The sequence below is a fragment of the Falco biarmicus genome, chromosome 8 (genome assembly GCF_023638135.1).
Source record: "Falco biarmicus isolate bFalBia1 chromosome 8, bFalBia1.pri, whole genome shotgun sequence".
Classification (NCBI taxonomy): domain Eukaryota; kingdom Metazoa; phylum Chordata; class Aves; order Falconiformes; family Falconidae; genus Falco; species Falco biarmicus.
The window spans coordinates 59,689,213-59,703,944 of record NC_079295.1 but is presented as its reverse complement, the minus strand read 5'-3'; the positions used below and the strand labels follow the sequence as shown (position 1 = coordinate 59,703,944).

General features: G+C 54.8%; 1 protein-coding gene across 1 annotated transcript; it reads left to right on the top strand.

Moving 5' to 3' along the window:
* The first annotated feature begins 249 nt into the window (after positions 1–249).
* CDX1 (caudal type homeobox 1) lies at positions 250–13,029 on the top strand. The gene is made up of 3 exons (XM_056350162.1): positions 250–811; positions 12,416–12,561; positions 12,773–13,029. The coding sequence occupies exons 1-3, from the start codon at positions 385–387 to the stop codon at positions 12,977–12,979; spliced, it is 780 nt and encodes a 259-aa protein (XP_056206137.1). The 5' UTR covers positions 250–384; the 3' UTR covers positions 12,980–13,029.
* Positions 13,030–14,732: the final 1,703 nt, after the last annotated feature.

Below are 14,732 nucleotides of genomic sequence, written 5' to 3'. Positions count from 1 at the left end.
GGCTGCTACAAAGGGACCACATCCAGTGGCTTGGGGACACCTGTGGGGTAGTGACAGCAGCGCGGACATGGGGTCCTCAGTGGCCCCCAGGGTCACCCACAACCTCATCCCCCTGCAGCCAGGGTGGGAGGTTTGAATTCGCCCCTCTCACCCGCTGGGGTTCCTGCACTTTGAAATGCAAACCTGCCTTTCAATGCAAATGCTGCGAGAGGTTGGGCCCAATAAAAGCCCGTGGGCAGGGAGGTGCCTGGCCCCAGGACACAGCTCCCCAAGGCGCCCAGGTGAGTGGCGGCGAAGGAGGGGCGGCCGCCTCCCTGCCAAACCGAGCCCGGCCGCAGTCGGCGGCACGGCAGCGCAGCATGTGTGCGGAGCTGGACGGGGAAGATGTATGTAGGTTATCTTTTGGATAAGGACACCAACATGTATCCCAGCCCTGTCCGGCATCCCAGCCTCAACCTCAACCCCCAGAATTACATGCCGGGGCCGCCCCAGTACTCGGACTTCGCCAGCTACCACCATGTGCCTGGGATTAACAACGACCCGCACCACGGGCAGCCAGCAGCCGCCTGGGGCTCTCCCTACACCCCTGCCAAGGAGGACTGGCATTCCTACGGGACCACTGCTACACCTTCCACTGCCAGCCCAGGGCAGTTTGGATTCAGCCCCCCAGATTTTAACCCCATCCAGCCCCCAGGCTCTGGACTTTTGCCTCCACCCATCAGCAGCTCGGTCCCCCAGCTCTCCCCTAACGCCCAGAGACGCACCCCGTATGAGTGGATGAGGCGCAGCATTCCCAGCACCAGCAACAGCGGTAAGGTAACCCCCCCAGCCCTGCACCCCGCACCTTCCCCGCTGCAGAGGATCACTGGGCTTGAAGCTCTCCCTGCATGGGGACTGCTGGGAGGGACAACATGCTTGATCTGCCCTCCGCATGGCGCTTGGTCCCCAAAGAGCAGGGGGACCCCACTGCTGAGGTAGCAGAAGATGAGGATGGGAAGGGAAGATACTGTCCTTCTGTGTTGCTGACAGCCAGGGTTATATGGTTGGAAAGTCCTTTTCCTTCAGCTGGCCTCTGTCCCTGCACCCCTGCCCTTGTCTGCCACCACTGGGTAGGATGGGCAGAGCCAGAGACCCCTGGGACCTCAGGGCCCTGCCAGCCCTGAGGGGGTGCTGGGCAGGATGTCCCATGCGTGCAAGGTTGAACATGGGGGGCTGCAGCTGTGCATGAGAGTGTGAGTTAGCGAGCAGCTGAGTGTGCGAGCCTGTGTATGGGAGGTGCGCACATGTGTGTGTGCCAGCTGCCTTATGCTGCGTACATGTGCAGTGTGTGTATGTGTGCAGGGAAGGTACCCTATGTATATACACAGAGGGAAGGTGCTGTGTGTGGGGTGTATATATATATATATATATATATATATGTATATATAAGATGTTCAACGCTTGTGAGGTGCTGTAGGCTCTTGTGTGGTGTGAGGTACCATAAGCAGTCTGTGTGCATGGGGCTTGCTGCGTCAATAGTCTCACCGAGTGTGTAGGGGGGATGCTACACACTCAATGTGTGCATGCAGGGTGCTGTTTGTCAAGGATGGTGCTGTGCGTGGTGTGTGTGCAAGGTGCAGTGCGTGTGTGTACATGTGGTGTGTGTGCAAAGTGTGGTGCGTTTGGGGACAGTGCCACATGGAGGGTGCATGTGGGTGCTCCGGGTGCAGCATGCTGTGCGTGCATTGGCGCAGCTTGTGGGTGCCTCTGCTCCTGTGCCCACTGCTGCTGGGGGCACCTGGTGCTCGTCATGTCCCCAGGGTCCTGTCCCCCTGTCCCCAAGTCCCCGGGGTCTTGTCCCCGCTGAACTCCTGACCTGGAGGCGGGGCGGGGGGGGGGGGGGGGGGGGGGAGGTGTCTGGGTGACCCCAGCTCCCTGCCCGCTGGGCTGGGGGCCCTGCTGCCCACTTCAAAGGCACTGGGCAGGTCCCCCTTGGGGCCAGCCCAAATTGACAAGGGATTTGCTTTGTCATGGAGATGGTGGCCGGCTCCTTTGGCAGTGAGGTGAGGTGCAGGGCCCTTTGTCCTGTCCTGCCCATGCCCTTTCATCTTCCCCTCCAGGCTACGATCTATCGCTGCTGCCAGCCCAGTCTGGACCCATCCTGCCCACAGGGGGACCCTCTGCCCACTAGGTTTGCCTGAACCTGCTGTCCCAGTCCCTCTCCTGTGCTGGCCATGAGCTCTGCAGAGCACTGCTGGGGCCAAACTCACTACAGGAGTGGCTCTGGCCATCCCTCACGGGAGAGTTTGCTTTTTGCTTTTCCCTTTTACCGCTGCCCCTTACCCCTGGGATGAGGGCTGGGGCTCCCTGTTAGCAAAGTGTCTCCAAATTTAGGCTTCTTTCTGGCTCCCTGCTGGCCAAGCCCCGTGTAAAGACCCTCACACAAGGGGCTCATGCAGAGAGGTGTCTGGGGTCTTCCAGCATGGAAAATAGCTCCTCATGTTCACCAGATCCGCGTGGCAGGGATGGGGATGGGGCTGTCCTAGTGGGATCAGTGGCTGCAGTGAAGCAGGCAGAACATCCCGATAAATGGAAAAAAACTGCCCCGGTCTGGAAAGAGGAAGGGAGAGGCAGGATTGGTATTTCCTGGCCCATTTTAAGCACTGAATATACCTATTTAGGAAAAATGTCTCCCCCCATACCCAGTGATGGAGACCCACAGGCATGCCAGGGCTGAGGGCTTCCCTCTGCCGGAGGGTGGAAGGGGGGTGTGATCCTGCAATCCCGCCATGCAGCTGCGAACCAGCCACTTCTGCAGGTTTTGTAGGTCTGAACATCTCCGTTTCTTCTGAGAGAGGTGAGAGGGAAAATTAATGAGGGAAGAAAGACATCAGCACACATCTCCTCTGGATCAAGGGCATGGTTTTATACCCAGCAGTGGGGCCCGAGATAAAACAGGGGCTTGAAAGTGCTTCTGATTGAGTTAGATGACAATTGAGTTGATTGAATTCTGGAGAGATATCGTTAGTTGCTTAGTTTGTATCTCTTAGATTAAATACATACAAAGGGACAAACAAATCAGCCTTGTTCCCTTTACATGCAGAGGAGGAGCTGCCCCAGCGTAGCCACAGCGATGCAGGGATGGGTGCTGGGGTGAAAGCCCCTTTCTTGTGGTGCTTGCTTAGGATGGATGACCAGCAAGGTCTCTTTTTAAGGCACTTGCAGATTAAGGACATGTCTTTGTGTCTCTGATGGGTCCAAACACAGCGCTACTGGTGCCAGGAGGCTGCAGGATTCAGCCATGATGGGACTATGTACTGGGAGACAGTGGGATGCAGCCTGTGTTTTCCAGGGCTGCCCTTTAAATAAAAAAAGAGCCTTTCTCCGTTAAGCTTGAAAGAGAGCAGGGAAGAGTTGAGCTTGACATAGATAGGGGTGGAATTCTTAGATGAATTGTTTTATTGAAATCAATAAACTAGACTTTAATCAGTCTGGATTGATTAACTACCTGTCTCACCACAGTGGGAATAGGAAATGAATACATGGAGTTTTTTGCTATAAATATCAACAGTTTCTTTGTGAATGCTATAAATCATAATACTTCAGAGGGTTGTAAATTAAGGTTCCCTCTCTATCTTGCCTTGTATAAACAGCTCTTGGCTGTAGTTTGAAAGCTTTTGGGAAAGAGCTGTGCAGTGGTAAGAGAAAATGTTACGCAGGGAATATGAGTGTGTTGGGGATTTCTGCAAATGCAATCTAGAGCCGAAGAAAAGCCAACGAGAAATCTCCCAGTGACTCACTGCAGAGTTAGGCTTTACCAGGGGATGATTTTATATACCTGTTGCTAAATATGTGCATGCTTCACCTGGCTGAGCCAAGATAACCCTGCAGCAGGAGGGACTGCGATGCCAGAGGGCCAGTTGCTGGAAATTGGGAGTTAAAGGGAACCAAGCTGGAAAATGTCCCCAGGCCTCATTTCTCTCTCCGATGTCACCTCTTTTTCTGCTCATAAAATCTTCACGAACAGCGTGTCAGAGCCTCATGCTTCCTCCTTATTCACAATTATTTGCAAACTTCCCTGTGAATTGCACCCCAGCTCTATAAAAAGCTCAGGAAGGCGGCTGGAAAGGTGGCTGGCTGAACTTTGAAATTCACCCTCTGCTCTTTAGTTATGCAAATCCTCAGATACTGCCTTGGGTCTGGCTTTTAGGTCACTAATCGAGCCAGGGCCACAGCAGTGCTAAATATTGCAAGTGAAAGTGCAATTGGGGCATCCCTTGGGGAGGTGTATGGGCTAGGGGCTCTGTGTGGTATCGGTGCCCGCGGTGCCTGGGCTGGTTTTGGGGTGATGGAGAGTAAACAGTGATGCTCCGAGCATGGGCGAGTGGTGATTTGCTGGATATGCAGTTTTCTGTCTCTGTTTTCACTATTCAGTTTTCCAGCTCTATTTGTTGCCTTAGTGAGGTCCATGAAAGCTGGAGGAAAAAGTAAAATTTGCAATAATGAGACAGAATCATTTCCCCTGGACAGGCAGCATTCCTGCCATGCACGGTACGTTTTGGAGTAATGGCTGGAGGGCAGTGCATTTCCACGGTTCATCCCTGTGTGGGGGACCCCTCTTTAGCACACAGTTGCTCCCCATGATGAGACCCTTTGCTTCCCTGGGTCACTCGGTGTGTGCATGCATTGGGCCCCATTGGTCTTCTCCCCTTGAATTATTAACCCACAACCTGCTCCTGGCCCCAGCTGGGATTTGTTGACTGCTTAGCCTGCTGGCCAAGGTACAGGCCTTTCAAACTTTCCTAGAATTGACTTTCCTTGAACAAAAAGGGCTTCCCTGGAGCACTGGCGGTACCTACGTGATGGGTTTGGCTGGCTAATTCCCCGGGATTAGCAGAGGGACACTTTAAACCTCTGGCCAATGACAGATGTTTCCTACAGGCAACCCTTCAAGGACGCCCACTCCAGTGCTGTTAGCTTTGTGATCGCCTGGATAAGGGGCTGGATCCTTCCCTTGCGCTGCCCCCCGGTAAGGATGGGCTGAGCCGTATGAGGCTGCAAAGCGGGAGAGGAGACCTGGTGCCCAGGCAGGACCACCGCTGCTTTGCTGTCCTCCTCCTCCTGTTGCAGCTGGGCCAAGCCCAGACAGGTGGCAGATTTGGATGAGCTGGATTTGGGCTCAGTGTTGCAGGGCTGGCATGAAGGTGATGCTCTAAACCACGCTGTTTCCAGCCCGCATGCGCTGGCCAGCACATGCACTGCCCTGGCACCACTCCTTGCCTTCCCGTACTGGTATGGTCTTTGACCTGGCCCAGAAGCCTGACTGATGGTGCTCAGCTCAGCACTCATAGAACCATAGAAGCAACTGGAAGAATCTTCCCGTTGCCAAAATAAAAGGTAGAATCATTGCAGGGCTGGGAAATGCTTGTCCCAATGCCCTGCCTTAGGCTGCTGCCCCCAGGGTTGATGCATCTCCTGTCGTGTTGCTCTGTGCTCCGTGTTCAGGGTTGTGATGGGGAACTACTGGCTCACTGCAACCGCCTTGGGTTGGGTATGCAACTTGGGGTATGCAGCTCCTGGGAGGAAGATGAGGCCTGCAAGGGGGGTGCTTTCACCCTCGTGTGTGGGTGCGGGTGCAGATCTGGCCCCATCCTGCTGTGCTGGCAGTGCAGAGCCCAGCTGGGGCCAGCCTGTGCTGCTGTGCACCGGGCTGCACTCCCTGCACCTGGCTCTTTGCCCAGGTGTTTCTGCCCCTTCCCAGCAGCCAGGCTGCCCGGTGCAGCTGTCCCGTACACCAGACCCCGGTCTCTGCCTCCTGGCTCTGCCAGACCCATAACCTCCAGGCACATAATCCCCAGTCACACACTCAGCACAGCTTCTTAGGAAGCACCGAGCTTGATCCTCTCTGTGCAGGAAACTAAAAAGCCATCAAGACAAGTGGCATGGTTTTGTAAGTGAAACATTTCCAGTGCATGATGTACCGAGCTGAGTCAGGTTTTATTGCTGGTGGGTGCCCACAGGAGCACTGCCATTTGCTCTGAAGTCTTTGGCACCAGGAAGAGATTCCCAGGTTGGGTCAATGTCAGGCAAACAGCCATCCAAGGAGCTGCCCTGGGGGTAGGAGGGTCACTGAGCTCCTTGGAGAGACCTCTAGCACAATTGCCCACAGATGAGTCCTGCCTTCAGGCCGAAATGCCCATTTCCTCAACCCGGAGCATAGCTGGGGGAGTCTTGGCAGGGTCCATCGGATGAGCATTCATCCAGCATCCTCTCCCTCTGCAGTATAAAGACATTAAATATGTATGTGGGTGTGGGGTGGTTTCTCTCACCCAGTTTTTGACACCTGGCAGTTGTCTGAATCCAGCCTGCTTTGGCAGGGGTATGCTCTCAGGCAGGGATCTCAGGAAGGATTGCCCTCTGGAGGGGTTCGTTTTTTGCTCGAGGTGATGAAGCAAGCCACACGGCTCCAGTCCTTTGCCCCGTTTCAGTCGCCCCATTCATCACCCCTCTGCTTCCAGCGGCAGGGGAAAAATAGCTGATGATATTGAAGCATGCACGGGAAGGGGGAGGCTTGTGAAAACCCTGACCTGCTGGTTCCCAGCACTCAGGGAGGGTGAGGGGCCCAGATTTATCCCCTCTCCCAGACCACAGAGCAGCGTGGGTGCTTTGGGGTTGCTGCTGGAGGGGAAAGGAAGGGAGCAAGCAAGTGTGGGCAGAGGAAGCACAGGGAGGGCATCAGGCAGCTCAGCCCCTGCCACTGTCATTGCTGACCTTAGGGTTCCCGTTTCCAGTAGGTTTAGGGACAGCGCCATGAGCTGGGCTGTCTGTCCTGAGCACCAGCATCACCACTGCCCAGCACGGCTGCCATCGTCACTGCTCGGCAGAGGGAGCATCGACCCCTCCGCACAGACAGCTGGAGCACATCTGGCTGCCAGATGAGGGTGGCTCCAGCCAGCCTGGAGGCTCCTGAGCTATAGATGCTGAGCCGCCTTCTGGGCCTGGGGTCTCTGTCATGGGGCATTGGTCTGCTGGCTGTCCCTGTCTTTGCGGGGAGGGGGGACAGGGGAGACAGGGGGACAGCTACCCCCAGGGAGCTGCAGATCAACACAAGGTTAAGCTGCTCGGGGAGTCCCACCAGCAATCAGAGCCCATAGCTCTGACCCTGGGGCTCCACTCTTGTTTGGAGTCACTTCTGTGCCTCAGTTTCTCCATCTGTAGCATGGCCTAAGATATGCTGGGGGAAGGGGGAAGTTTTTTTTGAGTTTTCCTTGATTTTCACAAATTACTTTTCCCTGGGAAGCAATGGCAAATCCTGATATAGCACTGATTCGTCTGGGATGTGAGGATTTTATCCTTTTTGCAAGTAGGTGCTGCTCATTCAGAATGAAGCAGCTTTATCATGGGAAGAAAGCACCCACCCAGGGGGAACAGAGTTGTACCCCATTCTTGCTGCACTTTAACTCCACTGTGTACAAGTTCTCTCCCTGGTGCTCACTGGTGATGGGACTTCCACTCCTGATGCTTTTCAGCATTAGGATATTGTAGTGCCATCAGACGGAACCAGCTACCCAGTACAGACAGACGGGCAGACTAGGCTGTACAGATGGAGCCAGTGTGTGGCCAGAGCATCGCCAGGAAGGTGTGACCACGCAGGGTGGGTCCAGGAGCACGTTGCCCAGACTTTTCATGTCAGTCATGCGAGGAGCCACCATGCAGTGGGGCGTGCAGAGCTGCTGAGCAGCCATGGGGCCGGCCAGCCTGGCAGCAACAGCTCTGTCCCCCATGCCAGCACCTCCTGTGTAAAGCACCATGTGATGTGCCCATGTCCCCAGGCCTCGGGGACTTCTGCAGTGGGGCATGACAGCCAGCACCATGGTGGGCTCTCATCCCGGTGGCTCCAGCAAGTGGGTCGGGGCTGCTGTAACCCGGCTGCCCTGATCGGAGCCCTGATGGCTGCGTAGCCCATGGAGCCAGACTTTGCAGGTGCTGCAATTTTGAGCTGCTTTGACCTGTGAAATAGAGACCTTTAGAAAAGCACAGGTTTATGTTCCTCACTGCTGGCAGCTGTGCTGCTCCTGCTGTGGCTGGGAGGTCTATGTCCTGCAAATCGGGACCCTCCATTTGGAGCTGGCCCCTCTTAGCTGTGCCAGGCACGCGGGGCTGGGTGCCTCATTCTGTGAGACTCCAGAAAAGACAAGTTCCAATTAACACATGCCAGCTCTTAGTCCTTTGCTATTTCCCACCTCCTCCCAGGGTGACACTGCCACCTCACAGTCTCTTTCCTCCCTGGTTTGAACCAGCCTCTCTCCGGCTGTTCTTAGAGCTGCTCAACACCAGCATCAAAATACCCCTCTTCCTTATCTGTTAAGGTGTTTGGGGCAGTTTCTTATTGAAAGCCATCCTCTGGCAGGCCAGGGTGAATTACCACCTCTCTGGCAGCCTCTGCCATGGCCATGAGGGTGCAGAGCCTGAGATGGTGGCTGCAGGGACCTAGTGTGATTTCCCCTTCCCCTGCCAGGCTCCCGACCTGGTCCAGGGCAGGAGCTCCAGCACCCCCATCCCCAGGGCAGGGATGCCCTGGAGAGGAGATCCAGACTGAGGGTTGAGACCCCGTCCCCCAGCATGTGTGCGTGTGCCTGCACACTCAGGAGCGCGTCCCTTGGGATTTGCACAGCACATTAAAGCTATTCCCTTATCTAATCATGGCTCAGGTGAGTGCTATTAGGGTTATACATTAACAGTAGTAATGATACCCTCTCCCCACGCAGCCATTGGCCCTGCCTTGATCCCAAAGCTGAAACCATTCCCACTAGCCCAGCAAAATGGCTTCATTTGACTGCCTGAGCAGTTCCTTTGCCTGGTCTTTTGGGGGCAAGCAGGAAGGACTTTAAATGCTAGGAGGCATCACCACCACCCTCTTTGCACCCCGTGCACTCCATCCATGCTCCCTCCCAGTGCAGGAGCAGCATCATCTCTGGGCTATCCTGATCCACTACCACGGGGCTTCACTTGAAATGTGGGAGCAGCTCCATCCCTCTGCTCGGCCATGCTACCCGCTGCAGGGCCGGGGTTTCACAGAATCACAGAACAGTCAGGGTTGGGAGGGACCTCTGGAGATCATTTAGTCCAGCTCCCTGATAAAGCAGGTTCACCTAGAGCAGGTGGCATGGGATCACATCCACACAGGTTTTCAACGTCTCCAGAGGAGACTCCCTGTAGGTATGAGGACTCCCCGTAAGGAGCTCTGGCTTGTCCCAAATTTCCTCTTTCCTTTCACAGAGCCATAAAAACTCTCCAGGAGAGAATTAAGTGTAACCCAGCATCCATATTCAAGGTAGTTGAATTATTCATTGTCAATAGTATTTCTTGTGAATCCTTTTCTTTTCCTTGTGAATCACCCACAATACATTCCTGAATTCAGCAAACATCGCTGAAACCAGCAATTAGTTGAGATGAATAACTTTCAGTTTCTGGCTTGGTCGTGAGCCCTCTGCTTTGAGTCTTTGCTACCTCATACGGGGCAGTGAGAGAGTGGTACCCAGCTCACACAGAGGTGGCTCTTCGGCAGGGCCGGGTATCCGCCAGGTCCCAGGCAAAGCACAGTTTTCATCAGGGGTGAATGGTGAAGAGGGAATAACAAAGAACAAGCTGTGATGGATCTATTTACAGCTGCAGCAGGAAATGATAATTCCTGCTGAAATTCATGGCAGATGTTGTATTCACAAACTGCCTTATTTCTTTTTTTTTTTTTTTTTTACTTTATCTGTCAGGTTTTTTCTCCAAGCAGTGGTGTTCAAATAGCAATATTGCAAATAAGATCATTTTTAAGTTATTATCTATTCAGCGAGGTTTTTGCTTTCAAATTTAAAAAAAAAAAAAGGATAACTATATAAGAAAGAAAAAAACTTGTCGCAGTCCCTGAGCCGGCAGCAGACAGAGGGAGCTCCGTTTCTCAGGGAGCTGCTAAACCTTGCTTACATCTCAGCCGGCACATCTGGTTCACTCTGTAGCTCCCCAGGAATCACCGCGTTTGCAAATTCAGCACAGGTCCCCCCTGGGCTGGCATACAGAAGTCCTTCTCACGCTGATAAGCCCTTCATATGTGGGGCAGCAAGAGGTGGCACCGACCCCCTGGGAAGGACAGAGGCCCCGTGGAAGAGTGAGGGGAGAGCGAGGGGTCCCACGTGGGCCAGGTGCCCCTGGCATCACTCCAGCCTGGCACTGTCCCATGGCCAGTTTTGTTCAAGCCACCATAGCTGGTGTGTGCCAAGGAGGAGACAAACACCCAGCAATGCTGCCGCCGACCCCTCGCACACCGAATTGCTGCAGTTCAGCCGTGTGTCTGCAGACATCTCCATACACACCTTGCTCAATCAAATTACCTTTTTACCCAGTTTTTACCTGCAGAGTCACCCTGTGTGGCCTCAGGCAGGTTTGCCCTCGGTGGTGGTAGGAAGGGATTAGGTGTTCGCTTCCAAACAGCCCTGGGTTGAGCTGGGCTCCCCACCCTCTAAGGCGGTGGCTGAGTTCATCACACCCCTCAAATACGAGTTAGTGGCTAAACCCCAGCCCTGGTGCTGGGAGGTCTGGTTTCTATTCCCAGTCATGTTGCAGCCTTTGTGTGCTCCTTTCCTCCTCCATAGATTGTTGGAGAGCTTCGGTGCATCTTGGGGACCACACTGGGACCCTCGGCCATCACCCTGCTCACATTGTGCTGAGCCCGTGCCAGCACCTCTGGGAGCAATGGCAGGAGGACACAGAGAGTGACATAGTCATGGCAATTGGGTGCTAACCACAGGGCTGCTGCTTTGTGCCTGGGAGCACCAGAGTCAAGTCCCAGCAGGGCAAGACACCTCCTGTGCCCACCCAGCTCCTGCTTGTGCCCAAGGGTGTGCACGCACTCGTGTGCTGCCACACATGGTTTGCTCGGTGGCCAATGGCAAGAGCTGGACCTTTGCTGGCTCTTTCTTATTTAGTAGAAAATCAGCTGCCTTTTTGCATCCCATGGGATGCTGTGAGGGAAATGACCTCGAGGGAGCCCCTCTCGCACTCACAGTGTGCTGTTGCCATGGGTTGACCTGCCTCCTATACTCTTTTACACTTGTCTTTCAGCATAAGAAGTGCCTTAGGAAAGACCCTGTCTCCTTGTAATGGGGTAGCAAGGGAGAGACACCCTTAAAAATAAAACTGAGTTGGTTGAGAAACAGATTTGCAGCCTGCGGGTTGGAGTTTTGCTCTGTGGAGATTCTCTGATGTCTGATTAGAGCTGAGTCCATTCTGGAGTCTCTGAAGCACAGCTTTGCTCTGCGCCACCCAAACTTCTACTTTCACTATGATCAGAATTTAATACTGCTGAGGCTTCTTCGCCCAGTTTGGCCCAAACTTGCTGATGTGCCAAGGACTTGTTAGGAGGAATGGATTAACAGAATGGCAGGCACAAAAAAGTCCCCTTTCCTGGGGGCAGCAGGCTGCAGATGAAATTGTACAGGTTGCTGGATCACCAGAAATCTCTCCCTGCACATCTGCAGCAGTGATAGGCAGTATCCTGTCCATGCTGGTACACCCAGGGCAGCCCCAGTGATATCCATGGAGCTGTTCTGGGCTTGCTCCTGCCCCTTCCCATGGCAGCACTGCTTTCAGCAGCAGAAATTCATAAGACGGGCAAACATGTTTGTCAGGCAAACAAATGGCTGGGTTCCCAGTCAGAAGGACGGTGGCTGCTTAGCTGAAGGCATGGCTCCATCCCTCTTGATGCCCTGGAACAGGATTTTGCTAATTTGGGTGGAGAAGCAAATATTCACAGCTGTGTTTATTCTCCACCCATGGGCTCTTCTGCAGAGGAAAGAACCAGGGACTTGTTCCTTCTGGTCATAGGTGTCCTTCCTTGAAGTGCTACCTGCACACCCCGTGACCCCCAGCCCAGGCAGAGTTCAAGCCATTGGCTCTTGCTCCACAGCTTGCTCTGTGTGTGTATGTATTAACGAAGGAGCTAACAGAGAAGACGGCTGGGCTATTTTTGGCTGCATTTTTCTGCTAGAAAGCAGCCCTCCCAGGCTGTATTTTTGCAGGCGGCTTGTCCTCAGCCCACAGCAGGGCTTGCAGCTCTGCTCCTCTTGGGGACAGTGTGTCATGGTACATGGGATTTGTGGTCCGTCTTCTCAGGATGCCTCTGAATCTCTTCTGCTCTTTCCACTAAGCAATTTCCCCAAAGCCCAGGTACTTTTGAACACAGAGAAACAACCTGGTGCTAATGGGCATTAAATTCAACAGAAGCCTCATGACTTTCTTTTCCACTGGTCCAAGGGCATTGCCATATTTCTCCTGAGCTGTCCACAGGTGGTTGTGTATCAACTCAATGCCCTTGGGGATGTTCCTACCCCTCCACTGCTCCCCTTAATCCCCTGTCAGCTCACCCCAACTCTGCTCTCTCTGCCAGGCAAGACCAGGACGAAAGACAAGTACCGGGTGGTGTACACGGACCACCAGCGCCTGGAGCTGGAGAAGGAGTTTCACTACAGCCGCTACATCACCATCCGCCGCAAGGCTGAGCTGGCTGCTGCCCTTGGGCTCACCGAACGGCAGGTCAGTGCTGCGGTGTCCCAGGAAAACCACATCCCGGCTGGAGATGGGACTGGGAGGGGGAGGGCTGCAGCCCAAGGTCCCACCTGCTCCACCGCTCTCCCTTCTCTTCCACACTCTGGGCTGCACCCCCTGCCCCAGGGGGACCCTAAGAGTTGTCATCCTTTGCTGCATCCACCCCCATCCCTTCATCACCATCTTTGCCTTTCTGCAGGTGAAAATCTGGTTTCAAAATCGGAGGGCGAAGGAGAGGAAGGTGAACAAAAAGAAGATGCAGCAGCAAAGCCAGCCCACCAGCACCACCACACCGACCCCACCAGCTGTTGGCACACTGGGACCCGTCGGAGGCCTCTGCAGCAGCAGTGCCCCGAACCTAGTCTCCTCGTCCCCACTGACCATCAAGGAAGAATTCATGCCATAAGCCCCTTCACCAGCTACAGACACCAAGAGATAAGCACTATGCAGCAGAGCCCAGCCGGTCCGTGTGCTCTGAAGAGTGACAGTCCCTTCCCAAAGACACAATGGTCCCCGGCTGAATCAACAGGGCAGCCAGCGCGGCAGGGCAAGGTGGCACCGGGACCTTGCCGAGGGGTCGGTGGGCTCTCTCCTATGTGAAAACCATACATTAGGTAGTATTGCTCTCCTGTAGGAAACGTGCACCGGTCTGGTCTCTAGTATTTGCAGCCCAAAGCAAGGTCCTAATGTCAGCAGAAGGAAGGGGGGTGGGGTGGTGAAGGATGGCTTTCCTACGGTGCCTCAGGTGGAGCCGGTAGGATGCTTCCTTCAGTCCTCCTGCCAGTCCAGCTGCCTGGTGCTTTTGCGGCAGTTCAAATAAGACTGAACTAGAGAAAAGACCTGGCTGGACTCAAGGCAAAACAAATTTCTGCTGAGCTGGTCTCCTGGATCCGGCATTCTGGGAAGGGGGGTGCCGAAGGCAGAGCAAGTTGGACTGCGGGAGCCAGGGAGGACCCTCAGTCGTAGGATCTGAGGGGGGATTCCTTAAGACCACCGTGATGGTAACAAGCTGGAGCACATCCTTGGAGAGAGTCCCCATGCATCCTCACCCCCGTTCCCCAGCTACCCCCAGCAGCACCTGGCTCCTGTGCCCCCAGCTCTGTCCCTGCAGCCACAAAGAGCCCCATGGAGACTCTTCCAGAAGCTCCAGTGCCCCTGGCTGTGCCATGGCAAGGTGGCACCACAGCCACCCTCCACCTGGAGCACAGGGAGAGGAGAGAAGGGAGCCAGGCACAGACACACCGGAGGCAGATCACCCTGCTGAGACCTCAAACCACCTTCCTGTGCGGAAAGGGAGGAGGACAAGAAGGTCTGCCATTGGGACAGGGTGTAAGAACCAGCCCCAGGCTGTCCAGAAGGGCTGATACTGGGAGAACTTTGGGGGGCTGCTCCAAGGGAGTGCAGCTGCCACAGGCACTAGGAACTGCTGCCAGGGTGGGCAGGGGCTGTATCAGGCAAAGGGCTGGCACGTACCCTGGTGTTAGGTGATGGAGAGGTGGTTTCCAGAAAGACAGAGAAGTGTTTTTTTCCTGTTTTCTTCAAAACCCAAAGAACTCCAGGTTTTGTTCTCCTTATCTCCCCTCTCCTCCATGCACTGTACCACCTGTCACCCACTGTGTGCCCGAGGCCAGTAACTAATGCCCCTCTTTTTCTGCTGGTGAACTGCAGCTGAAATGTCCCTTCATGCTGCTGAGTCCTGACTGCTGCATTGGCCCAGGTTAAATTACAGCCCAGTTTCAGATGTCCCAAAGGCCAGCTGGGCACAGCTGGGACACAGGAGGGTCTGCAGCACCTGCTCAGGGCTGCTCTGGGTGCTCCTGGGCTACAGCTTCCCAAGACCAAGACAGGAATGAGGGTGCACGAACCTTGCATGGCAGCTTGCATGGCCTTTCCTAGCACCGTCTCTGCAAGCTCCAGAAAGGTGGAGCAGCAGACGTGTCCCCTGCTCCCTGCAGAGCACCCAGCCAAGCCCTTGCGTCACACCCGACACTGGTGCATCGCATCATTCAGCCGCCCTGTCTGCCGCCAGCCTTGCACCACTCCCAGCCCATCCTGGCCCAGAAAACAAGGTGCCTCAGGCACACTGCAGCTTTTACAGGCAGGTCCCTGCCATCCCACTGTGCCTGCTGCCCCACTCCAGCCTTCACAGGATTTGGGTG